The sequence below is a fragment of the Sorex araneus genome, chromosome 1 (genome assembly GCF_027595985.1).
Source record: "Sorex araneus isolate mSorAra2 chromosome 1, mSorAra2.pri, whole genome shotgun sequence".
In the NCBI taxonomy this organism is placed as follows: Eukaryota; Metazoa; Chordata; class Mammalia; order Eulipotyphla; family Soricidae; genus Sorex; species Sorex araneus.
In genome coordinates, this window is record NC_073302.1 from 451,045,195 (window position 1) to 451,071,514 (window position 26,320).

At 60.5% G+C, this 26,320-nt stretch overlaps 1 protein-coding gene across 16 annotated transcripts in view; it reads right to left on the bottom strand.

The window, feature by feature from the left end:
- The window catches only part of KMT2C (lysine methyltransferase 2C), a 169,473-nt gene extending 146,949 nt beyond the window's left edge, over positions 1–22,524 (bottom strand). For 15 of the 16 annotated variants that reach the window (XM_055144984.1, XM_055145032.1, XM_055144981.1 and 12 more), the window contains exon 1: positions 22,337–22,524. In XM_055144984.1, the coding sequence (XP_055000959.1) occupies positions 22,337–22,467 (131 nt within the window). In that variant the 5' untranslated portion in view covers positions 22,468–22,524. The remainder of the gene's footprint in view (positions 1–22,336) is intronic. The other variant, XM_055145083.1, reaches the window with a different exon arrangement.
- Positions 22,525–26,320: the final 3,796 nt, after the last annotated feature.

The window sequence follows — 26,320 nt, forward strand, 5'->3', positions numbered from 1 at the left end:
GGCAGAGACAGCACCACGGGCAGGCAGTGGGCCCGGGTTGGACCCCCAGCTCCATACATGCCCCCCTGAGCTAGCAGGTATGGACCAAAAGCAGAGTCGGAAATACCTTTAAGGGGCCAGAGCCACAGGGCGGCAGGCGGGGGACAGGGCAGGAGGCAGGGGGACAGGGCGGCAGGCGGGGGGACAGGGCGGCAGGGGGGGACAGGGCGGGAGGCAGGGGGACAGGGCGGCAGGGGGGGACAGGGCGGGAGGCAGGGGGACAGGGCGGCAGGGGGGGACAGGGCGGGAGGCAGGGGGACAGGGTGGCAGGGGGGGACAGGGCGGGAGGCAGGGGGACAGGGCGGGAGGCAGGGGGACAGGGCGGCAGGGGGGGACAGGGCGGCAGGGGGGGACAGGGCGGCAGGCGGGGGGACAGGGCGGCAGGCGGGGGACAGGGCGGCAGGCAGGGGGACAGGGCGGCTGGCGAGGAGCTGGCCTTGCATGCAGCTGGCCTGGGCTCGGTCCCGGCACCCCAGAGGGTTCCTGAGTGCAAGGCCAGGAGTCACCCCTGAGCATCACTGGAGTGACCCAAAAGCAAACAAAAAACAACTTTTAAAAGAATGAAAAGGGCTGTTGTGCTTCCAGACAAGGAAACACAAAGAATCCCGCAGTCCACAGCGACAGTGACAGGGCCGGAGTTCTCCTCAGTCTGAGGCCTGGGCAGGGGGGGACTCAGTTTACCTCCCACATTCTTCTTCCCCGGGACGGAGGGGAGCACCAGAGCCAGGAGGGACGGTGGGAAGAAGCACCAAGCCAGCAGCACCCGCCCGGGAGCGACACGGGGAGGGCCGGAGCCACAGCCCAGCACACACGTCAACTCGGTCAATCCCCGAGCACTACCAGGAGTGATCCCTGAGCACTGTCGGGTGTGGCCCAAAAAGCCAAAAATAAATAAACACAAAATAACTAAAACGCAGGGGCAGAAGACAGGCCCGGAGGCCCAGGAAGGAGGCGGCGAGGTGACCGCACCCCGAGCAGCGGCTCGGCCAGCGCCAGGGGCACCGACAGCTCTCAAGTGCGACAATGCCAACGCAGAAAGGACTGAGCGCACACACAAAGGGCAAGGAAACATGGACAGCTCAGCCCAGGTGAGGCAGGAGGGAAGGGCAGAGGGCAGAGGGCAGAGGGGAGTCCGGCCCGCTGGGCAGTCGGGTCACAGCGATGCCCGAGGCCCCGAGCCCCCCGCGACCCCCGCCTGCTGGCTTCCACGGCCAGCCCAGGTGTGCACCCCCATGCACCGCCCGGAGTGACCCCCAGGAGGAGCCAGGAGCAAACCCTGAGCTCAGCAGGGCTGTGTCCGAAAAAGAAAGGGTCAACCTGGAAATCAACAAACCTGGGGCTGGAGCGACAGCACAGCGGGGAGGGCGTCTGCCTTGCACGCGGCCAACCCGGGTTTGATCCCCGGCATCCCATAGGGTCCCCCGAGCACCACCAGGGGTAATTCCCGAGTGCAGAGCCAGGAGTGACCCCTGAGCATCGCTGGGTGTGACCCAAAAAGAAACCAAAAGGAAAGAAAGAAAGTCAACAAACCCGTGATGATCAAGTGCAGAACTGCCGGCGGCGGAGGGGCCCGCCCTGCACCTGCTACCCGGCTCAGTGCCCGGCACCCCGATGCTTCCGGGCCTGCCAGGAGCAAGCCCTGAGCACGGCAGGTGTGGCTGGACAGAGGCGGCGGGAGTCGGAGGGGGGGGGAGGCGCAGGCTGCCCGAGCCAGGCTCAACCCCGGCACCCACGCGGCCCCCTTGGCTCTGCCAGGAGTGACCCCTGAGCACCGCTGGGAAGGCCGCCCCGAAACAAGCTACAGGAAACGCTCAAACGCTTAGTAATCCGCAGCTTCCCTGGCTGAAAGCGCCTCGGTGGGCGTGAGTGCGAGAAACGCCGGCTCCTGAGGAGAAGGCGGCTGACGAGCGGCTGACGGAGCAGCTGGACGGAGCAGGACGGGTCAGTCATTCCCCATGAATTTAGGAAACAAAACTGAGGACACAAACCGATCCGAGTCAAACCAAAGCAAACCGGTTTCCTTCCCCAAAATACCACGGCGACGGAGGAAGAGTCGCTGGGGCGTGTCGCTCTACCGGCACCAGCACCAGCAGTGGGCAGTGTGCGACCCCCACCGCGAGCTCAGGACCCCGCGCTGCACCCAGCACTCCGGCAGGGAGCCTGAGTGCGCTGGGCTCAGGGCCCTCCTGTCACCAGGGGACACACGGGAAGCACAGGGACCCGAGGGGCGGGGACCAGGGTCCAGCCCCGGGAGGCCCGGTCCCCCGGCACTGCCGGACAGCCCACACCGCGGGGGCAGGCGGGAGCAATCTCCTCCCCGACCAAGGGTGAGTGACCGCAGCGCTGCCCCTTCCGGAATGGTCCCCTAGGGCAGCACAGAGGGGCGGAGAGGCGGGGAGTGGCCGAGATGCGGCCATGGGGCCGGGCCCAGCCCCGGGAGTGATCCCCGAGCACAGCCTGGCTCCAAAGCAAACTAGGAAAGAGAAAAAACAGTCCAGGGTTCTTTAGTAAGGGGTGACGACGTTTAGAAATGGCCCAAACAGTTCCTTTCCTACATTTTAAGTCACACAGACACACGTGAAATGAAACTATACAACCCGAAGAAAGATTCTGCAGTAGCTGCTCCCCTGGAGCGACGCCTGTCTATTTTTTGGCCTGTTTCGGGCCACCACACGCGGTGCTCAGGGCTGACTCCTGGCTCTGCGCTCAGGGGTCACTCTGGCAGTGCTCAGGGGGGCCAGATGGGGAGCCGGGGGTGGAACCGGCACCTGCATCAAGGCTGGCCTTACCCGCTGCTGCGCTGTACCTGCCCAGCCGTGAACAAACTCTGGCTAGTTTCCCACCTCTCGTGCTAGTGATTCCCGGGGTGGGGCCTGGCACCCGCGGGCCCGGCTGCAAGGCCCGTGTTTCCAGGCCCCACTGCAAAGCCCGCCAGGAAGGACTCCAGAGCAGGGCTGGGGGGCCCAGACACCAGGTGTGGCCCCCAGATCAGAGAGAGCCCGGGAGGGCACAGCAGGGGGGCCCTGGCCTTGCGCAGCAGACCTGAGTTCCACCCGGCTCCACACAGGGTCCCCCGAGACACCAGTGAGCCCCGAGCGCCTCTGGCTGTCCCCCCACCCCCAAAACAACACCTCTTAGACTTTAAGCCTGTCCTGATCGAGTTCGATTCCAGCAGCTGCCAGGAGAGTGAATCGGAGCTACTTAAGGACCAGAGATCTGCCCGTTCCTTTGGGGGCGGGGGCGGGGGGCTGAGGGCCCCGCAGGCCCTGCGCTCAGGCTGTGCTGAGGGCTGGCGGGAAGAGGGGGCTAGACTGGGCCCTTGCTCCTGCCTCTCAGCGTTGTTCTCTAGCTGTAACTGTCCACTAGACACAAGAAGTAAGCTGGCAGTTTCCAGCCGACACTGGAGTGCTGAGTCACAGTCTCTTCCCAGAGTTTTCCAAAACTGTGTCTGGGCCAGAGAGATATAGTACAGCCTGTGTGGAGGGCCTGGCCTTGCACACGCCGACCCGGGTTCAATCCCCAGCTCCCCGTGTGGTCCCATGAGCCTACAGGAGTGATCCCTGAGTGCAGAGCCAGGAGAAACCCCTAAGAACCACCAGGAATGGCGCGCATACACACACACACACACACACACACACACACACACACACACACTCTCTCTCACTCTTGTATCACCATTTGAAACGTGTTACACTCACTGTTACCATTTAAATAGTCTACTGAAGGCCCCGAGCATTAGCACCGCCCGCAGGCGCTGGCCTCGCACAGAACAGACCCGGGTGCGTCCCCGGCCCCCACATGGCCCCCAGTCACCACCAGGAGTGACTCCTGAGTGCAGAGCCAGGCGTCGGCCCCAAGCGCTGTCAGGTGTGGCCCCCAGAACAACTGTACAGAAGTTTATTCTATGGACACAGACATACGTGTGTGTATATATACATGTGTGAATATGCGTTAAGTCAAATCATAGATAATTCTAATATAATTAACGAAACCAAGAAACTGAGTGGAACCTGGAAGTCCTGTTGCTGTTATCGGCCTACTGGTCCCCCCATGTGAATGTATGCATGCGTACCATCTGGGTTTCGGGAACGCTGAGCTGGGCTGCCAACCTGCAAGTCTCCCGGTAGGGGACACCGCACAGAAAGCACCAGCCAAGCTGCAACGCCGAGCGTGGACTAAATACATCAGCCGACCCACGAGGCTGAGGTCAGAAGCTCACGGGGTATTCTCCAAATAGTCAGAAGAAGAAAGAAACTCAAGACGAGCAGCTGTAAGCTGAGGGTGGTGTTGTGAAAGACCCTCTTACTCCGGTTTCTGTCAGTCACCTCCCAGAGCCGGAGGACGGATCTTCACGGCCACCCTCGCTCCTTCCCCACCTACAAGCCTGTGTTGGATTCCACGGTCAGCACACACACCGCCGTGCCGAGTGCCGCCCCGGCTAGAGCTCCAACACAGCTGCACGCACAACAGCACAGCTCTGCCAGCTCCGAGTCTGTTTATTTTAGCAGTAACAATGCACACAAGTCACCTCCGGAACCAGATGCCAAAACACGATCCTCTGAAAAGAAACAAAAACTTTTCACCAACAGACACTTGCGGTTCTGGCTCTTTTAATTGTCATTTTCCATTTCTGTGCCTGAATCATCTCATAAAAGCTGCCGCCACCATCCGACCAGCCGCATCGCCCAGCCAGACCCACGGCCACTGGGAAAAGCGTGAACCCTCCCCTTCCCCCTTCCCGCAGGTGAGGAGGGACCAGCAGGGCCCCCGCCACCCGCTGCAGTCCAGGGGCAGGACAGGAAGCTCCAAGGCAGGGCGCGCGCGCACACACACACACACACACACACACCACCAGACATCTCACACACACACCACCACATATCACACACACACACACAAACACACACGCACCAGAGTTAGAACAGGAAACTCCAAGGTTCTCGGTGCAATTTCTCTCTCTCTCTCTCTCTCTCTCTCTCTCTCTCTCTCTCTCTCTCTCTCTCTCTCTCACACACACACACACACACACACACACACACACACCACGAACATCGACAGCAACCACACAGATGCCACCACAGACACACACACTCCCACAGGCGCAGAAGCCCGCCCCGCCAGCCCTCCCGAAAGGGAGAAAGTGGAGAAAGTGGATCCCACAGGCTTCGGGCGCCTGGAAGAGGTGGGATGGATTCTCCGGATCTGACCGGGAACCTCTCTGGGCGAGAAGCCAGCCCCCAGTTAACTCTTTGTGGTCTGTATCAGGAGCGGTCCCACTACTGCTGTCCGGCCCCGGCGAGCCCCCTCCCTGTGTCTTCACTGGATCAAACCCTGCCAGGAGTGAGAACTCCCCACCAAGGCTGCCAGTCCCCGCACCACACCCCTGGAAGCCCGTTAGCCTCTCAGTCTGTGATTTCTAGAGCGAATAGGTCAAAGCTGTCATTTTAACCACTAAAATGTTCTTAAATTGCTACCAAAAATATCAGGCCCTGCTCCCGCCCAGTCTCTCTCTTGCACACACGCAACGTGACAACAGAAATTCCCAACTAAACTCACTGGTTTTGATTTCAAACGCTGTAACACACTTTTGCCCATTTTACCTGTTTTTCTTTTTCCTTTTGGGGTCACACCCTGCAATGCTCAGGGGCGACTCCCGGCTCGGCACCCAGGAATCATTACTGGTGGTGCTCAGGGACCGTATGGGATGCCGGGACGGTCATGTGCAAGCAAGCCCACTGTCTGACGGCTCCAGCCCCTACTTGGTTTTTCTTTAATATACATATTTTCTAACTACCTTTCCCAGAGTTCAAAGCAAACCTCTGTAATTAAGAACAATTACCCTCCTGCTCAAAATAAACTACAATTCTACATCCCCTCCTCAAACTTCCTAATTCTCCAAGAAGTTGACAAGTGTCTGCGACTCCCTTGCGTTACATAACCGCCACCTACCTCTGCCATTCTACTGAGACCCGCTAGGGCTGGGGAGAGAGCCGCTGGCAGGCGGGCCTGGCGCTGCAGGGGCTGGGTCTGATCTGGCACACAGAGCACCAGGTGTGACCCAAAACAAAACCAGGGGTGGGAGAGCACCGCAGGAAAGGCACTTGCCATGCATGCAGCCAAAATGAGGCCAACCCCAGGCACCCCACAAGGTCACCTGAGCGCCAAAAAAACATGCAAAAATAAAATAATAAACTAGTATAAATAGAATGCTCCTGGTTACAAAATAAAAGGATATTTAAATAAATATGTTGAAGACTGTTGAGGAGTCAGAGAGAGAACTAACTAGGAAAGAGCATGCTGACCCAGCACCACCCCCATGGTCACACACACACACACACACACACACACACACACACACACACACACACACACAGAGCTAGGAGTGACCCCAGTAAGAGACCAGGAGGAACCCTGAGCATGCTGGGTGTGTGCCCAAGAACATTTTTAAGAACCACCTGCGGGGGGGGCGGGGAGAAATGGGGGCTGGAGTGATAACACAGTGGGTAGGGTGCTTGCCTTGCACATGGCCGACCCGGGTTTGATCCCCAGCATCCCATAGGGTCCCCCGAGCACCGCCAGGAGTAATTCCTGAGTGCAGAGCCAGGAGTGACCCCTGAGCATCACTGGGTGTGACCCAAAAAGCAAAAAAAAAAAAGAACTACCTGCAGCTCTGAGGGGGCGTTCGGTGGAATCCTGTCCCGGCTTCGTCCCCAGAGGAGCTAGGTCAGGAGGGCACACGACATCACCAGTGCAGAACCTGTCTGGATCCACCGTCTCCCGTGCACATGTGCCACAGCACTCCAACTCACATCCGGAAAAACTCCGTGACGGACACGGAGACTGGCGACCCCTCCCCAGGGGCCAGAGAACTGAGAACGGGCCCAAACTTTTCCGTCAAAAGGAAACAAAAGAAAACTAGACAGTGACGGGCCCAGGGTCAGTCCCTGGCACCCCATGTGGCCCCTCAGGCCACCAGGCGTGCCCAAGGTCAGCACAGGCCGGGAGGGGGCCGGAGTCTCTCGTGCCTGCCCTCTCCAAGCCGGGCCAGAAATCTGTTACTTTATTACACCGAAGTTGAACAAGGTCTGAAGCACTCAGGAAAGTATAACAAAGTTTCAATCTTCAGGTTTGAACTCTAATTAGAACCAATTTACAGAACGAAATTTAAACACAATTTACAAAACCTTTGGAAGCTGCGGGGAGCCGGGGTGGGGGGCGCACAGGCTCGGCGGCAGGAACCAGGTGGTCGCCCACGGCAGGCCAGCAAGCGCTGCTGTGCACCCAGCCAGGAGCCACACAGCTGCGCCCAAAATCCAGGGCACCGCCAGCTGGGGCCCCAAAAAATAAAAACAAAAACAAACTACAAAAGGGTCCGGCCAGATCTGAGATTCAGCAATTCCTCACTGAGCTCTTCCGCGCCTACCTTATAAAACACACCAACGGGGGCCCGGGGGACAAGGCTTGCGTGGACCTGACCAGGACCCGACCCAGCACAGCTGGGTGCAGCCACGAAGACCCCTGGGCAGCACCCCGCCCCGGGCCCTGCCGGGACCACTGGCCCAGACGGCTCAGAACCTGGCTCTCCTGAGCACTGGCCGGACGGTCCCCGGACAACAAGCACCTGTGCACCCCTTTATCCAGAATCTCGGCCCCAGCGGCCACGGGCCAGGCTCCCGCTGGGCCACGCAGGACGGGATCCTGCCACCATGTCCCCAGCACGGCCAGGGTCCCTGAGCACAGGCCACGGGAGGCGGCCCCGGGCAGCGCCACTAAAACAAACAGAAATGCCGCCACCCAGTGCCCTCGGTGGCACGTGGGGGCGCCACTGGAGCCAGGGGCCAGTCTGCTCGAACCCTCGCAGCACCTCAGTCCAGCGGGCAGCTCGCAGGGTCCCCCGAGAAGGCCTAATTCCTGAGCACAGAGCCAGGAGTGACCCCTGCACATTCCCGGGTGTGGCCCAATGGCCCAAGTTTTTAAACAGATGAAGGAGAAGGGAGGAGTGAGCAGGGGCTGGCGCCGGGCAGCAGGGAGGAGAGGCGGCACGGCCGCGCCAGCCCCGAGACCCCTGAGCACGGCTCCCATCTTGACGAAGCACAGGGTCCCCCAGGCCCCCAGGAGTGGCCCCGGAGTGAGAGCACCCCTGCCCCCACCGCCCCAAAGACGGCCGCATCTCCTTCCCGACACGCCCGCCTCCAGGGGAGGGGGCAGGCTCCAGACGTCCTCGCTGCAGGACGACCGCCCCACAGCCCCTGCAGGTAGGCCGGGGCCCAGAGGGGCCTCTATAAGGCGTGCGGGTCCGCAGTGCCACGCACCCTCCTGCACCAAGCGAAGACGGAACAGAAGGGCTGCGAACCCCCCCACAGAACCCGCCAGCCCTCACTCGCCCCACCCTAAACCAACGCGGCTCGGGCCAGGTAGGTGGTTTTCCTCTTAATCCGCTGCGTACTTCCTGCCCATTCCACGCTAACACAACCCGCGAGGGGCTGCCCTGACAGACCCTCCTGAGTGCTCCACACACCTTCCTTTTCCCCCTCGCACGGCCAGGACGTGGCTGCGACTCCCCCACTGAGCAGATGCAGTGAGCAAAGCCCCGCGTCCCCGGTGCCTTCCCGGTCACTGTCCTACCCCAGGTCCACTGGGACTCTGCAGCCGAGGCCCACAGGACCCCGGCAGGCAGCAAAGGCCCCCACCCACGGCACCCAGGGGAAGCCCTGACGCGCCCCGCCCACGCGGGCGGCCTCAGGCGGCCAGAGGACGGGAGTGGGCGGCACAGCAGGAACAAGCGCTGAGCAGAGCCAGGAACAGGCCCTGAGCGCCATCCGGTGTGGTCCAAAACCCCCAGAGGGAGGAGGTCAGGAAGGCCTGGGGAAGACCCCGGGAGAAACCCCCACCAAGTAGCTGACCACTGAAATGCTCCCTCCGGGGGCTCGAGTGCAGCCAGGCCCGACCCCGCAGTGCTGGGAGCAGCCAGGAGAGGGCAGGGAGGGCCCGCGGGGGCCGGATAGCGGCCGGACAAGCCACAGCAAGAGGCTTGCCAGACCTGCGTCCTGCACGGGTCCTTCTCCTACGACAGGCGGGACAGTCTCCCTTCAGCCCAGCCTCCCGCTGTCAAGGCTCTCCGCTCCCGTTTCTCTCGTTTTACTTTTGAAGGGCCCGTGACTCGTGGCGCTGGGAATGTCCACCGTGTCCAGCCCCACGCCCTCGGCAGCTCGTCCCGGCACCCCCAAGGTCACTCTGCTGGCCCAGGCAGGATGTGGCTCCTGCTCACGTCCCTGCAGCTCCTGCTACCTGCAATAAAAACCCAAACCCCAGATTCCGTTCCTTCCTCGTGGGCTCACGTACTCCAGTTTCCCTTCTGTGTTTTCTTTCCTTCTCACTTTCTTCCAGTTTTCCTGAGGTATAATTAGCAAGTGAGACTGTGAAGTGCCCACAGACACGCTGAGGGAGTCCCGCCCTCTGGGCAGCACACCCACCGCCCTCCCGTCCTTTGGGCAAGGACACCGCAGTGCAGGGTCTCCTCACCAACGACGGCACAGCTCCACACGGTGACACCGGGGGCTGGCGCCTGTCCGTGGCCGGACACAGGGCCAGCACGCACACCGGGGTCTCTGGGGCTTACTGACCAGACCCCCCACTGTGCGGCAGCAGGGCGGGGAGCCAGGACTAGCTCCCCGAATTGGTCACCTTACACCCCCCCCCCGATAGCTCCCCAACCAAAACAGGGAGCAGGCAGAGAGCACGGGAGGGCGGGCGCTGCCCAGGCCCGGGCCGACACGCGAGCGTCCCCGGCATCCCGACGGTCCCCAGAGCAGCACCAGAGTGACCCGGAGTATAACCGGGTGCGGCAGGAGTAAGGAGAGGCCTGGGGGTGGCTGGCGGGAGAGGGGGCAGCTGGGAAGGAAGAGGAAGCCAGCCGCAAGGCCCCGCTGCCCCCGCACGGCTGCCCAGGCCCACGGCAGGTGGCCAGCAGCCACTGGAAGCAGAGGAGACGGGGAGCCGCTGCGGGGCGGCCACAGAGCAGCAGGCCAGGGTCCGCCCACTGGACGAGCAGCCCCAGACTGGGGAGGGGCCTGGACCACCTACTGAGCTGCCCGGCCCTCCCACTGCCCCAGCACCTGAACTGCGCAGAGCCCGGCTCCCCACGCGTGCCCGGCCCGGGGCTGCTGCCGTCAAGACAAGTCCCAGACCCCGGACAGCTGGACGCAAAAGGGCCTCGGTCACTCGCCGACTCCGAGGCCCTCCTCAGGCTCTGCGCCCCGTCCAGAAAACGGGAATGAGGGATTCTGGGCTTCGGAGCAACAGTACAGCAGGGAGGGCGTTCCTTCCCCGGGACTGGGACAGCTCAAAGGGGGGCGCAGGAGGCCGGGCCCAGCCCCGTCAGGCACCGCCGGGAGGAGGCCCGAGCACCCCCAGACGTCACCCGTAAGCCAAATCAATAGAGAGCCAGGGAAGAATCAAGAACCAGCTCTCCCCGTGGGCCCGGGTTACTGCCACCCACGGAAGAAGCTGTGGGGGTCAGCAGTGACGCTAGACACGCCCCCACAGCCACCACGGGCCAGAGGCACACACAGGCGACAAAACATACCAAGTGTATTTTGGGATTATTGGACTAAACAGGACTTCTTGGGGGGGTTGCCATTTGGTTGGTTGGTTGGTTTTCTTTTGGGCCATACCAGGCAGTGCTGAGGGGATCAAAGGGGATGCCGGGGATCGAACCCGGGCCAGCCACATGCATCACTCCGGCCCCTAAATATTACCCTTTGATGCGTTTATTTAATGCCATCATCAAATACTTTGTTTCCCTTCAGAAACACGCCAAAATAGGGCTTTCCTCTGTTCCCTTGAAGCCAGGTGCTGTGACTGAGTAAGAGTCTGTGCAGAGCTGGAGCGAAACAGGCAGGGCACTTGCCTTGCGCGACCCCCAACATCCCCAATAGTCCCCCAGCCAGCAGCAGCGATCCCTGAGCGGAGTCAGGAGTAAGGCCTGGAGCGACCCCTGCGCGCTGCTGCAGGAAGCAAACACCTGCTTATCCCCGGGGCACGGCCCACTAGGCTCAGGAGTCCTGGGTTCAGTCCCCAGAACTGCCGTCCACACACCACAAGAGTGCGCTCAGAGCACTGCGCCGGGAGTAGCCCCTGGCCGCTGGAGGCTGTGACCCAAGACCTTGTACAGGCAGAGAGCGAGCCCGACAGGACGGCATCGGCGACCCAAGCTCGATCCCAAACCCCCCGTTCAGGGCCCTGAGCACCACTGGGTGTGCCCTCCCCCACAAGAGGGCTTTCGCCAGCTAATACAGCCTAGACACAGAACCAGCAGGACCTGTTCTGGGGTGGCCTCCACGGCCAGCTCACTGCCCAGCAGCTGCTCCGGGCGTGGCGCCTCCCTGGGGGCATGCAGGCGCTGCAGGGCCGGCCCCGGGGCAGGGACAGAGCCCCGGGCTCACCCCCAACACCGAGAGGACGCAAGAAAGAACCTGCCGAGCGCAGCCGCGGGGAGCCAGTCCTGGGGCACCGACAGACTCCAGACACTGGAGCAGCCCAGGACGGAGCCGGGACCGGCAGGAGCCGCCCGCCCTCGGGCACCGGGGGTCTCTGCGGAGGGCCGAGCAGACACTGACTCCACAGGGCTCTGCCGGGCGGGCGCCCGTCCCCCTCCCGTGCTGCAAGCAGCCACGGGCACCAGCCTGGCGAGTCCTGGGAAGGCCCAAGCTCGAGCGCGGAAGCCTTGAGGCCAGCAGCGACCCCCCACTGGCTGCTGCTGGGGACTTCTCTGGGGGGGGGGTCACTGTGTGTGTGTGCGCATGTGTGTGCGCATGCATGTGTGTGTGCGTGTGTGTTTGTGCACACGTGTGTGTGTGTGTGCGCACACACGCACACAGGGTCGGTGCTGGCCCAGAGCCCCGCACAAGCACAGCAGGGACTGTCACCAGCCACAGCCCGGGTTGTCCTCCGCAATCTCACTGGCGGTGCTTCTGGGCCCAGTGAGCAGCTGGGGAGGGCGGGAGCCAGCTGGGCCACGGGCAGCTGCGTGGCCCCCTGCGTGGCCCGGGGGCTTCAGGACGCAGAGTGCAGAACAGGCCTAGGGGCTGGGCCCCAAAGCCCTGCGGCTGGTCCACCACAGGGCAGCAGACACGGGCCCGGCCCCCCCTCCCTCCCCCCCAGCTCTCCGCTGCCGGGGCTCAGCTGTCTATGCAATGAGGCGCGGCCGGGCCAGGAAGACAGGGCAAAGGGCAAGACAGGCGGCTCCCCGAGGGTCAGGCCCAGCAGGAGACCCGGGAGCCCAGCCCCTGCAGAGCAGCCTGTGGCTCGGACAGTGCTTACGCCCAACTTGAGAAGACTCAACCACAGGCTTCAAGACCAACGACTGACCAGCCCTCCTGGCCTTGGACCTTAGTCGCCTACTATTTTTTTTATATATCCCACAAATGAGTGCGGTCACTGTCTGTCCCTCTCTTCCTGCCTCCTTCCACTCAGCACGACGCTCTCCGTGTCTATCCATTTAAGGACAAATGTCGTGGCTTCACTCCCTAACTGCTGTATAGTATTCCGCTGTGTAGCTGTGCCAGGGTTCCTTTAGCCATCGTCTGTTCTCGGGCACGCAGGTGGGCAGCACGTTGTTTCCAGGCTCGGGCTACGGTGAAGTGGTACTGCTGGCTCAAATGGGAGCTCAATTTCCAGTACTTTGAGGAACATCCATATTGTTTCCCCAAAAGGCTACAGGTGTTTGGGGCGGAGGGTAGTTAAGAAAGCAGGAAGCATCTGCCAATACAGCTGGGACTGCTGGCGCTGGACAGGAAGTGTCAAAGTAGGTAAAGGGGTATATAAGACGACCTTCCATGTGGGTAATGATACTTAATGATACTTACCTGTACTGCAAACCATAATGCCCACAGTGGGGGGCTGGGAGGAAGCACCCGCCACAGAGGCAGCCTGGGGGTGGGGGTGATGGGAGGGAACCCGGGGACACTGGTGCTGGGGAATGTGCCCTGGTGGAGGGACGGGTGTTGGACACTGTAGGACTGAAACGTAAACACAAACAGCTTTGCAAGGGTCTCTCTCACAATGACTCAATAACAAAATCGATTCAAAATAAGAGTTTCGAGGTCAGGGGGGCTGGAGGGATAGCACAGCAGGTAGGGTGTTTGCCTGGCACACGGCCGACCCGGGTTCGATTCCCAGCATCCCATATGGTCCCCTGAGCACTGCCAGGAGTAAATCCTGAGTACAGAGCCAGGAGTAACCCCAGTGCATCGCCAGGTGTGACCCAAAAAAGCAAAAAAAAATTTTTAAATTTTAAAAAAAAAAGAGTTTCGAGGTCCGAAACAGGGCACCCTTCTACGTTCTATATAAGCAAGCTCGCTGGGAGCACGCCGGGAGCAAAAGCACCAAGGAGAGGGCAGCGGCCTTGCGGGGGCCAACCTAGCACCACACGCGGTCCCCTGAGCACCGCATATGGCCCAAAAGCAATAACTAAGAAGTTACTAAGACAACAGTCACAAGTTTGGGTAATGATACTTAATGATTCTTCTAATAAGATTATCGCTCGGCTGTTTCCAATGCGACCGGCAGGAAACGGGGCTGGAGAGGCAGGAGCGCGGGTCAGACATCTGCCTTGCTTGTGGCCTGCAGGCTTCGCTGCCCGCTCCACAGCCCCCAGAACACGCTCTGAGTGACCCCTGCCCAGCCGGGGGAGCCCTGAGCACAGCTGCGGGTGGCTCGAAACTGAAACAAAAAATTAAACAGCAAAGAATGTGAGGAAAAAGGTTGTTAGTGCTACCTACCTAATTTATACTCTTTCCCTTCTTTATCTCTTTACTAAGGACACGTGTCCAAAAGAAACTCTTTTCTTTTTCAACAGTCACAAAGTTACAAAGTTACTCATGACTGAGTTTCAGGTATACAATGTTCCGACCATCTGCACCAGCACCCACTTCATTCACTTCATTCAAAGCCTCCAGGCCTCCAGGCCCGCCTCCTGCCCGTGCCCCCAGCCCACCCCCAAGAACTAGTAACACTGCTCCACGTCACAGCACGCTTTTGGGCTTTGGGGGGACACACCTGGCAGTGCTCGGGAACCGTACGGGGTGCCGGGCGAGCGCCCCTCTGCTGCCACAGCTTTGTTTCTGCTTTTGTTTTTGTTTGGGGTCACACCCGGCGGTGCTCAGGGGTCACTCCTGGCTCTGCACTCAGGAATCCCTCCTGGCGGTGCTGGGGGACCGTATGGGATGCCGGGGATGGAGCCGGAGTTGGCTACTGGCGAGGCAGCCGGCTGCCCGCTGTTGAGTCCAGTTCAGGCCCGGCACTCAACAAGCCAGGACAGCGGGGGCGGGGCGACCCCCGGGCTGAGCCAGTGCTGCTCGGGGCAGCACGGACGTGTCCGAACACGGCTTCCCACCCTCCAGGCCCGGAAGGCTGCCCGGGTACAAATCACTGACTTGACTGTCCAGCCGCTTTTCAGGGTTTGACGGTCGCGGGCACCAAATACGTCAACAGAAACCCAAGCAGGGCTGCGGGGGTGTGGGGGCGCCAGTCTCCCGCCGGCTGACGCAGCGGACCTCCAGCACCCCACGGTCCTGCAGTCAGTGCCAGGGGGACCCCCAAGAACAGGGCCTGAGTCACCCCCTAGGGCCCCAAGGTGTGGCCCCAAACAAATCAAGAAACACCATGTGTGAGCACTGTGGCTAGGCCTGCCACAGCACGGCTGGGTGAGCCCCGGGAAACGTCCGGTGAGTGCGGGGGTGACCACTGAACACAGCCTCGTGTGGGCACCGCAGCTGCGAGCGTGTGACCCGCATGAGCCCCGCCACGGCGAGAAAGGAAGAGAGACGCACAGATGTTCGCAGAGCCCGCACCGCAGGCCCCAGGCCCCGGGAAGCGAGCGGCCCGGCCAACCACAGGCCAGGAGGGGCTCAACAGAAGGGCTGCCCTAGCTGAATGAAGTCAAAAGTAATCCACCTATGGCTCAAGCAGAAGTGAAAGGCGGCAGGGTGCGGGGTCCGGAGTCAATTCAGCCACAAGCGGCTGTAGCCAGCAGATGCCAGAAGGGCGTCTGCCTCCGTCCAACCCCCCGAACACGGCTCTCCACCTCAGCCCAGAGCCGGAGTAGGCCCCAATACCGCGGGCTGTGCCAAGCACCAAGCCGAACAGTCACCTAGCCCACAAGGCGCAGTCCCAAGTCTAAGATTTTAATTGAATCATCATCATCATCATCATCATCATCATCATCATCATCATCCCGTTGATCGCTGAATTTCTCGAGCGGTCTCAGTAACGTCTCCATTTGTCCTAGCCCTGAGGTTTTAGAAGCCCCTCTCTACCCTTCCTTCCCAAAGACGCGCGTTGGAGGCTCTTTCAGGGTCAGGGGAATGAGACCCACATTGTTACTGGCTTTGGCATATGAATACACCACGGGGAGTTTGCCAGGCTCTCCCACGTGGGCAGGAAACTCTCGGTAGCTTGCCAGGTTCTCCCAGAGGGAGAAGTAGGCTATAAGATGTCCCACGGCCACAAATCTAACAAAAATAAATCAAACATATCTAATTGAATATGTTTAAAAGTCAAGATTCTTGGGGGGCTGGAGTGATAGCACAGCGGGTAGGGCGTTTGCCTTGCACGCGGCCGACCCGGGTTCGATTCCCAGCATCCCATATGGTCCCCTGAGCACCGCCAGGGGTAATTCCTGAGTGCAGAGCCAGGAGTGACCCTTGTGCATCGCCAGGTGTGACCCAAAAAGCAAAAAAAAAAAAAAAAAAAAAAAAAGTTAAGATTCTGGTGCAGGGTCACTCGGACCCGTGAGACGCCTGCGTCCATTTCCTGGACACAGCCTGGTTCCCTGAGAGCTGCCTCAACCACTGAGGCGAAGTGTCCCTAAAGATACCAGGCAGAGCCCTCCCCCACCAAAAAAAGCAAGAAAGGACAGTGGGGGGAAGCACTTGCCTCATACACGGCTGACCCGGGACTCACCCCCAGCACCCCACAGGGCCCCACACATCACTAGGAGTGCCCCCTGAGCACAGAGGCAGGAGGAGGCCCTGAGTACCCACCCACACACCCACACACACACACACAAACCCAGAGTTCCAGCCTGTGTTAAAACCTGGGCTATCTACAGAGTCATCGACAGCCCCGAGGCCACCAGCACTATCTGTGCCTCCCCCCTCCCCGCCCCCCCAGTCCCCACTGAGACGCTCTTCCCCCGCCAGGCCTCTGTGTCCACTCCCCTTCATCTTCTCCCAGGCCGAGCGCAGGAGCAACCGAGTGAGACGAGCCTCCTGGAGGGCGGGGGGCCGGCCCGGCTGGGGCAGGGTCCAGCCGGAGGTGTGCACAGCCCCGCCGGGCCCCACCCAGTACGCCTGTCCTCCAGAGACGCCCACCTCTGTTCTCAGAACACGGGGCATTTCTCACGCCTGGGCCCGGCCAGAGTGAGAGCGGAAGCAAAGTCCAGCGACGCGCCTCTCTCGGCCGAGGCTTTTTTTAGAGAAAGCGCCAAAGAGCTGTGTCACTCCGGCTCTCCTTGACCCGGGCCACTGCCGGCCTCTCGGGCTCTGCGGAGGGACCTGCCCTCGCGGCCGCAAACTCAGGAGTGGTCTTTCTGGGGACAGCTCACACCCGCCGCGCGCAGACGTTCCCGAGCAAGCCATCGCCGAAAGCTCGGGCGAACACAGCCCGTTTCCGTGCAGGACTTCTGAGCCCTGGCTCTGGGGAGGCGCCACCCGACAGGAGCAGAAGTAAAACAGAGAAGGGACCGGAAGGCGTGCGGACTCGGAGCAGGGCCCCCCAGACACCGCTGGGGCTGTTCCCCCTCCCCGGAACTAAGCAGCCAGCGCTGGCTGCCAGGTAGGGCCCCGAAACACAACAGAAAGGGAAGAATCAATCTGCTGAAGCTAAAAGCTGAGTCATCAGAGTGCGGGGAGGGGGCCTGGCAGCCGCTGACCCCGGCTCGAACCCAGCACCAGCGGGCCCTGAGCACAGACCCATGAGAAGCCCCTGAGCACTGCTGGGGGTGGGAGGGGGAACCCCCCCCAAACAATAAAGGGGAGAAGCGGAAACACAGTGACTGGAAAGAAAAGCCGGCGGCTCCTGGTCTGCAGGGGACCAAGGTGCCTCGAACCACGAACACCCTCCCCTGGTGGCAGCTTCCCTGGAGAAGCCCTTGTTCTCTCTAACGTCCATCTCGGCTCGCTCCCCTCACGTCCTGTGGGTCTGGTTCGACCAGAACTATCATGCTCCACACGCCTCAGAAACACTACCGGGTGGGGAGGGCGTGAAGGGAAGCCCCCTGCCCCGTGTGCTGGGACGAGGTAAGCGGAAGAGGGTGACTGGGGCTGGAGCGACAGCACAGCGGGAGGGCGCCTGCCTTGCACGCAGCTGACCCAGGTTTGATCCCCGGCATCAGCATCGCACATGGTTCCCCGAGCACCGAGCACCGAGCACCGCCCGGGAGTAATTCCTGAGTGCAGAGCCAGGAGTAACCCCTGAGCATCCCTGGGCATGACCCAAAAAGCAAGGGAAAAAAAGGGTAATTAACAGTATTGTAAATCCCTCAATAAAAAATTGCCTTAAAGAATTATCAAGGGGGGCTGGAGAGATAGCACAGTGGGTAGGGCGTTTGCCTTGCACGCGGCTGACCCGGGTTCAAATCCCAGCATCCCATATGGTCCCCTGAGCATGGCCAGGGGTAATTCCTGAGTGCAGAGCCAGGAGTAACCCCTGTGCATCGCCAGGTGTGACCCAAAAAGAAAAAAAAAATTATCAAGGGGCTGGAGCGGGCAGGGCTGATTCCCAGCATCCCACACGGTGGTCACCGCCCCCAGCACCACCAGGAGTGACCCCTGTGCATCACCCGGTGTGACCAGAAAAGCAAAAAAAAAAAATCCTCAAGATCCTCAAGGGCCGAGGACTGGCACAGCACGGGGAAGGCCCCGCCTGCTCACAGCCAAGCCAGCAAGGCCAGGGGGGGCCCCAAGTAAAAACAAACCACAGGGGGCTATAGTACCCTGGGTGGGGCATCCCACAGGGTCCCAAGCACCACCAGGCCTCATTTCTGAGTGCAGAGCCCGGAGTAACCCCCGGGCATGGGTGTGACCCAAAAAGCCAAACACTAACAAACAAAACAATGTATCATCCCAGCACGACTTTGCCGCAGGCTCCCACAGACCAGACCGCAGAGAGCACTGAGGGCTGAGGACAGCACCCGGCTTTCCATCCCGGAAAGTCAGGGTCCCTGGGGACCCGCCAGCCCTAACTCTGAGCGGGCGACAGACACACAAGGCCCAGTGGAGATGTGACTGTGAACGGGAAACTAACACGCACTTGTGCAATTAGGGGACAGGGAGCAGGGGCCACAGGAGCGAGCACTGTCCCCGGAACAGACCAGAGGCAGGCAGCACGGAGACGGAGAAAGGCCTCTGAGGGTCTTCTAATAAGCAAAGCCACTCTAGGGCTGGAGCGGGCCGGGTACGTGAGTTTGCAGGTGGCCAACCCAATTCTACCCCCAGCACCCCAAACGGTTCCCTGCATCCACCGGGAGCACACAGCCAGGGCTTACTCCTGGCCCTATGCTGACCCGGGTTCGATTCCCAGTGTCCCATAGGGTCCCCTGAGCACTGACTGCCAGGAATAATTCCTGAGTGCAGAGCCAGGAGTAACCCCTGGACATGGCTGGATGTGACACAAAAAGCAAAAATAAATAAAAATAAACTCATTGGCAGGAAAGACAATACTGTAGGCAGGGCGCTTGACTCTGCACGAGGCCAGCACGGGTTCGCTCCCCCGTGCTGGTCCCACTTGGTCCCCGGAGCCTGCTAGAGTGATCCCTGAGCACGCAGCCAGGAGTAACCCCTAAATACTCCAGGTATGGCGAAAAATAAACTTAAAAAAAAAAAACAGTACAGGGGCTGGAGAGATAGCACAGCGGGTAGGGCATTTGCCTTGCATGCGGCTGACCCGGGTTCAAATCCCAGCATCCCATATGGTCCCCTGAGCATGGCCTGGGGTAATTCCTGAGTGCAGAGCCAGGAGTAACCCCTGTGCATCGCCAGGTGTGACCCAAAAAGCAAAAAAAAAAAAAAAAAAGTACAATAGGTAGGGAGTGCCTTGCTCCCAGTGGACCCGGGGCTGGTCCCCAGCATCCCATACCATCCCCACAGCCCACTAATTCCTGAGCATTGTCGGGTGTGAACAAAATAACAAAAACAAAATTTATTTTAAAATAAACTGAAGTGTTTAAGGTCTCTGGGCGGGCCGCTGAGCTGGGGGCTTGCTCAGGGAACAACATGGGCGAGGGTCACCTCAGGCAGGGCAAGCCCCTCACAGGCCGGATTCTCCCTCAGGCCCCTGACGATGATTTTGTAGTTTAGAGGGAAAAAGCAGCTGAGAGCACAGGGGTGGAGGTGCTTTGCCTTGCATGCCGTTGGCACTGCAAATGGCCCCAAACAAAACAGGAAAATTCTGACCATCGAGTTTACACACTAAAAACCAGCTAAGCTGGGGCCAAAGCGACAGACCAGTGGGGAGGGCACTGGTCTTGCACGTCACTGACCCAGGTTCAATCCCCGGCATCCCATATGGTTCCCCAACAGCACCAGGAGTGATTTCTGAGGCAGGAAGAACTCTGAGCATCACCAGATGTGACTCAAAAACAATAAATAAATAAGCAGCAATAAGCTAAATATAAGGTTGCAAACCGGACTAGAAATATCAGATTCTCAGTCTCTCATGAGGAAGGCGAAAAGGGCCACAGGAAGCCACAAGGTCAAGTTCAAAACCTGCAGGGCGGAGCGGCAGGACCTGCAGCCCAACCCGCCAGGATGATCCCCGAGCCAGAGCAAGCCCAGCGGGTGTGGCCCCAAAACAAACAACAACAACAAAAAGAAAGGAAAGGCCCAGGAGAGGAACCAGCTCTGGGAGCAGCTCTCCAAACAAATAAGAATGTTCAGGGTCCGGTGGGACACGGATAAAGGACAAAAAGCGTTACTCCCGTCAAATTCTGCGCTTGCCCCTCCAGGAGCACAAACCACAGGGAAGCTCGGCCTCACCCGTCACTCCTGCGCTGGGGGCCCTGCCAGCCCACCCGGCCCGCCAGGACGGGCCTAGTCTCTCTGCAGCAATCCTGGCCGAGGTGGTTTTCTAATGACAGTAATTGCCCCCTGAAAAGAAAGTGGTTCCGGGTATAAAGAGTTTTATTCAAAAAGGGTCAAGGCTAATGCGCAGAAACCCTATCCCCACCGCCTGCCGCTCCTCGCCCCCCACGAGTAGCCTGCCCAGACAGAGGAACGGGCACTCCCCAGGGGTCCCAGCACAACAGAAACCCCGAGCTCCGTGGGCTGCCAGGAGGCCGGGCGGAAGGCTGGCCACGTCCCAGGACTGGACAAAGGTAGATCCCGCTGTTCCCCCCTGACGTCTGTACAACAGAAAGGCCCGTTTATTCACACGCCGACTTTACACACACACACACACACACACACACACACACACACACACCTACGTTCTAAAGTCTGTCTTTTAAGATCAGTGGCTTCAATTTGACATTGTTAATTCCTGGTAGTAAACAAAAAATTAAAGCAGTAATAGTTAATATAAAAGCAGAAACCATCGGGTCTTTGCATTTCTAAATGTGACAAATGATAAAATTATCTATTATTATAAAACAACTAGGCGTTTAATTCAAACTCAGAATAACAGGCAGCGCGCTTATATTTTTTAATCTAAAACAAATAAGCAAATCTACCTTTTGTGCGGCCTGGGGGCCACACCTGGCTGTGCTGGGGCTTCCCTGGCTCTGCGCTCCAGGGTCACTGCTGGACGTTCTGGGAGACCATCTGGGGTGCTGGGGACCAGCCAACACGGCAAACTCTCAACCTGCTGTACTATCACTCTCAGACCCAAAATACGCTCATTTTAAAGCAGTATCTTTACTGCTTGTAGCGAAGAGTATCTGAATTTCTGAGGTGACCACTTGCAAGCCCAGGGAAAAGTCGCCGTTTGTAAACTGTTGGTCCTGTCGGGTCAGACAGCCACCCCGGCCTCTCTACACACACACACACACACACACACACACACACGCTGGCCTGGCGGGGACGGCCTGGCTCCCATCAGTCCTGGACAGTTTTCTAAAGCAACCAGAGTCTCTCCCTTCCAATAGGCACCTAATTTCCAAAACATAAAAGGTCTGAAAGGATCCAAGTCCCCAAAGGCTAAACTCCCTGGGAGGAATCCTGTCTACCAGTCTGAAAAGAGAAAACTTCAAATCAAAACAGCAAATATTTAACCAAGCAAGCGTCCATAGATGAAAACCGCCGAAGGGAAGGGGTGCCTCCATCAGCCTCTCGTTCCACCCCAGGGGAACTGTGTGTGTGTGTGTGTGTGTGTGTGTGTGTGTGTGTGTGAGAGAGAGAGAGAGAGAGAGTGCCTGTACAAATGTGTGAACTGTGTGTGAGCAGGTGTGAACATGAGTAAGTGTGCAAGTGTGTGAGCGTGTGTTAGCATGTGTAAGCGTGGGCGTGTGTGAGCACATGTGGCTGTGTATGTGTGGAAGCGTGTGTGTGAGTGTGCATACATAGTGTGTGATTGTGTATGAATATGTGTGAGTGTATGTCTACATACTGGTGTGTGCATGTGGGCATGTGAGAGCGTGTGTTTGTATCTGTGTGTACAGGTGGTGTGTGAGTGTGAGCATGTGTGTATAGATGGGTGGATATGTGAGTGTGTGTGTACGGGTGTGTGCACGCGTGTGAGTGAGCACATACGTGTGTGTGGCTGTGAGCATGTCGCTCTTTGTGTATGGGTGTGTACACCTGTGTGTACGGGTGTCTAAGCGTGTATGTGTGCTTGGGTGTGTGCGGGAGCACGTGTGTCTGTACATGTGTGTGTGCAGAGTGCGCGCGTGTGCGCGTGTGCACGGGCGCGCGTGTCAGTGTGCAAGCGTGTGCGGTTGACACATCAGCATGTGTGGGTGAGCCGTGTGACAACAAAGTTCTCCTCCGTCGCCGAGAGAACTTGCGAGCCGAGCCGCCAACTCCGTGCGGGCAGGCGGGGCGCCCGGCGGGTGGGAGCCCCGGCCCGGCCCGCCGCCGCCGCCGCCGCGGGACCCCCGGGACCCGCGGGACCCCCGGGACGGCCCCCGCCCCACGCGGCCCCGGGCGCGGGCGCGGCGGCGGCGGCGGCGGCGGCGGCGGCGGGGGCGCCGCGCGGGGCGGCGGCGGCGGCGGGCCGGGGGCGGCGGGCCGGGCCGGGCGGGCCGGGCGGCCGGGGCGGCCGGGAAGTCGGGGCGCGGCGGGCCGGGTCGGGGCCGACTTACTTCCTGCGGGCGCGCGGGCCCGGGGCGGCGCCATCTTTGCGCGGCCGGCCCCGCGGTCTTTTGTCTGCGGCGGGGCTGGGCGCCGGGCACGGCTCCTCGGGCGGCTCGGCGCGGGGCTCCTCCGACGACATGGCGCTCCGCGGCCCGGGCGCGGGCGGCGCCGGGCGGGCAGCGGCGGTGGCGGCCGGCGGCCTCAGCGTCGCGCATCTCCCGCGGCGCCGGGCGCGGCGGCGGGGCCCGGGGGCGGCGGGCGGCGGGCCGGACGCGCTCTCGCACGCATGGGCGCGGGGCGGGCGCGCGCGGGGCGGCGCGGGGCCCGGCGGGGGACGGCGGGGCGGGGCGGCGGGCGGGCGGGGGCCGCGGCGGGCCGGGCGCGGGCGGCGGCGGCGGCGGCGGCGGCGGCGGCGGCGGCGGGGCGGGGCGCGCGGCGGGGCGGGGCCGCCCCGCGCCCCGCCCCCGCGCCGGGCGGCCGCCCCGTTTTGACAGCTGCGCGGGCGGAGCGCGCCGGGCGGCGGCGGGGCCCCCCGCGCCGCGGCGCCTGCGGGACGCCCCCCGGGGCACCCACGGCCCCTCGCGCGCGCGCGCGCACCCCGAGGCGCGCGCAGACGAGCGCGCACCCCGAGGCGCGCGCAGACGAGCGCGCGCACTGACGCGCACGCGCGAGCGCACACTCGCGAGCACGCGCGCTCCCACGGGCCCCCCCCCGCGCGCGCCGCCGCCGCGCACGGGCCGGCCCGCGCATGCGCCCCGCGCCCCGCGCCGCCGCCGCGGCCGCCGCTGACCTCACCGCCCCTCCCCCGCCCCCGCCCGGCCGCGACTCGGCTCCGGCTCCGGCTCCGGCTCCGGCTCCGCCTCGGAGCGCGCCAAGCCGCGGAGCGCGGGTCCGGGATCGGGAGCGGGGTCGGGACCGGGACGCGGGCGCCGCCGAAGGCAGAGCGGACACTGGTCTCCCCGCCCGCTCCCGGCGGAGCCGCTCGGAACCGTGTCGCCTCGCGGGGCCCAATCGGGACGGTTCCGTCTGCAAACCCGAGTCTTGGAGCCGGCCGAGATAAAGCCGTCCGCGGGGGTGTCGGGCGGCCGAGCGCGTCTCGCACCCGCGCCCCCCGCCCACGGCTGGAGGGCCGGCGGGGGCGGGGCGGGCGCTGGCCACGGCCGGGCAGCCCCGCGGGGGTCCCCGCACCGCCGGAGCGGCCCCACCGCGCCCCAAATAATGCTGAGACACTTGGAAGTAAATGAGTTCTTAAATCGTTTTAATTCCGCAGGGTTTAACCCCTTGCTGCCTGCGCCCAGGTTCCCGGGAGTTTGCGGCCGGGGGGCGGCGGGGCCACCGCGGGAAGCACCGCGTCCTCCCCGCGGCCCGGCCGCGCACTGGGCACGCTCGTTATTTACAAAAATAAGCTGAAGAGGTTTGTTGACCGGTTCCATGAGCACTGATACGCGGGTCTACACGTCTCCCTCTTTCTGCGCGTCACACCTTCGAGCCTTGATCCGCGCGCGGTCCAGATGTTTGGCCGTGTCCGATGCTGAAACTGGACCGGCCGTTCCCGGCTGCGAGTTCCCCGAGCACCACTCCGGAGGGCCGGGAGCCCGCGCCTGGGCAATCGGGAGGTGCAACCCGCAAGTCACGCCCGCTGGAGGGACGTTTTCAGAGGAACCCGGAGGCACAGAGAACGCCCCGGGGAGCCGCAGTGGGGGGGAGGAAGGAGCCCGAGCAGAGCTGAGGAAGGCCGGGGGGAGGACGACAGCGAGCCCGCCTGGCATCTCTGCACCCGGCTGGGCCGCTGTGGAGTAGGCAAGTTGTTGGAACGTACTTTTGTTTTTTGAGTCTGTGTTTGGTTTGGGGGCCACGCCTGGGGGTGCTCAAGGGTCGCTCGTGTCCTGGGCGCAGGGGGCCACGCGCTGGAACGTGGAACCTGTTTTGGAAGGACTGTGGTAGACTAGCCAGCATGGCTCTCCCGGGCACGGCAGATTACCATGGCCCGGATGACAGGAAGAATGGAAGGAATACTCGACATGAAAATTCCCAGGGGTTTTTCTGTTTCCCTCACTCCCGTGACACAGTTCAAAGGCTCACTGGACATGCAGTGGCAGAAGTCGTGCACGACAGACACGGGTTGGTCTTGCAGAGGGTGAGGCCAGGGCTGCCGCCCAGCACTCACAGGCGATGTGTGTGATTCACCACGGAACAGCATCCCCACCCCACACTCGTTTGCGGTGCTGGAGATCAAACCCAGGACCCCGGCATGGGGCGTATGTTCTCCTTCAAGGACCCACATGTCGACTTTTAGTGACTCGAACACCTGAAATGGAGAATGTCACGGGGTAGTGCTGCTCCAGCTGAAAATGAGGGGCGTGGGCAGAATGACAGTACAGCAGGCAGGGCGCGTGCCTTGCCCACAGCCAACCTAGGTTCGATCCCTACCACCCCTGAGCCCCACCAAAAGTGACCCTGAGCACTGGGCCAAGAGCAAGTTCTGAGCATCACCACCAAGCGTGAGCAAAAGCCTAAATATATATATAGATATATATGCATGCATATATATCTATGCATATAGGGCCCGGAGAGAGAGTACAATAGGTAAGGTCCTTATCCTGCATACTCCCACCCAGACTGAATCCCAGCAGCCCACATGGTCCCCCAAACCCCACTAGGAATGATCCCTAAGCACAGCCAGGGATGGCCCCAAAATCAAGAATAATGACTTATTTACTTTTCTTTCTTTTTGGGTCACACCTGGCGATGCTCAGGGGTTCCTTCTGGCTCTGCCCTCAGGAATTACCCCTGGCAGTGCTTGGGGGACCCTATGGGATGCTGAGAATCGAACCCGGGTCAGCCGCGTGCAAGGCAAACACCCTACCTACTGTGCTATTGCTCCAGCCCCAACTTATTCACCTTTGACCAGCAGGACCGGTCAGCGGGCTACAGCAGCTGCTTTGAACGTGGAGCCCAGGCCCAAGCACCACCCTCATGGCTCCCCCAGGCGCTGCCAGGAGTAACCCCCAGCCACTGCAGTGTGGGTCCCAATCCATGAAAATTAAATTAAATAATTTAAGTTACACAGCTATGAAACCAAATTAGGAGGCAGGTAGTTGAGGTTCCTCAAAATTTTGAAATCAGAAATGTTTCAGTATCTGGATGACACATCAGACACAAACAATAAAGGAGGAAAAAAAAAACTGCGTCCCCTCTGGAAAAGCCCACGTTCTCTTCCGAACACCTACCTTGAACACGTTCTCTCTTGAACACATACTTTTACTATTAAGGTTGCACACAAATAGTTTGTCACATGGGGCAGGGAGTGTAGTGAGTGCACGTGGTGGCTGACCCACACTTGATCCCCGGCATCCACAAGGTCCTCTGGACCCACCAGCAGTAATTCCTGAGCTCAGAGCCAGGAGTAACCCCTGGGCATCTCCGGGTGTGGCCCAAAACCAAAATAAATAAAATTTAATCTCTCTTTCCCCTCACATTTCTCTGGATTTTTTCAATAAAAACTATTTTGTTTCACTGAAAAAAAAAATGCTGTCTACTTTCTAAGTCTACCTATTAAACAGGCATTTCCAACCCCTGACAGACAGCTAACAACGGGTTAAGGGCAGTTCCACAGGAAGGGCTGGGCTATAAGAAACTTTCACTTTCTATATCACCTTTTTTTTTTTCTTTTTGGGTCACACCCGGCGATGCACAGGGGTTACTCCTGGCTTTGCACTCAGGAATTACTCCTGGCGGTGCTCAGGGGACCATACGGGATGCTGGGATTCGAACCTGGGTTGGCCGCGTGCAAGGCAAATGCCCTACCCGCTGTGCTATCGCTCCAGCCCCTCTATATCACCTTTTTCTGTAACATTTGTATGTTTCAAGAGCACAGAAGTACACATAAAATGCACCCAGTGAGGGAGGGAGGTTATCTGCCACAGAGCAAAATCGTTAGCCCATGAAAATGTGAGCAAAGAAGATTCTTTGAGAGTCTGGCAAATGGGGGA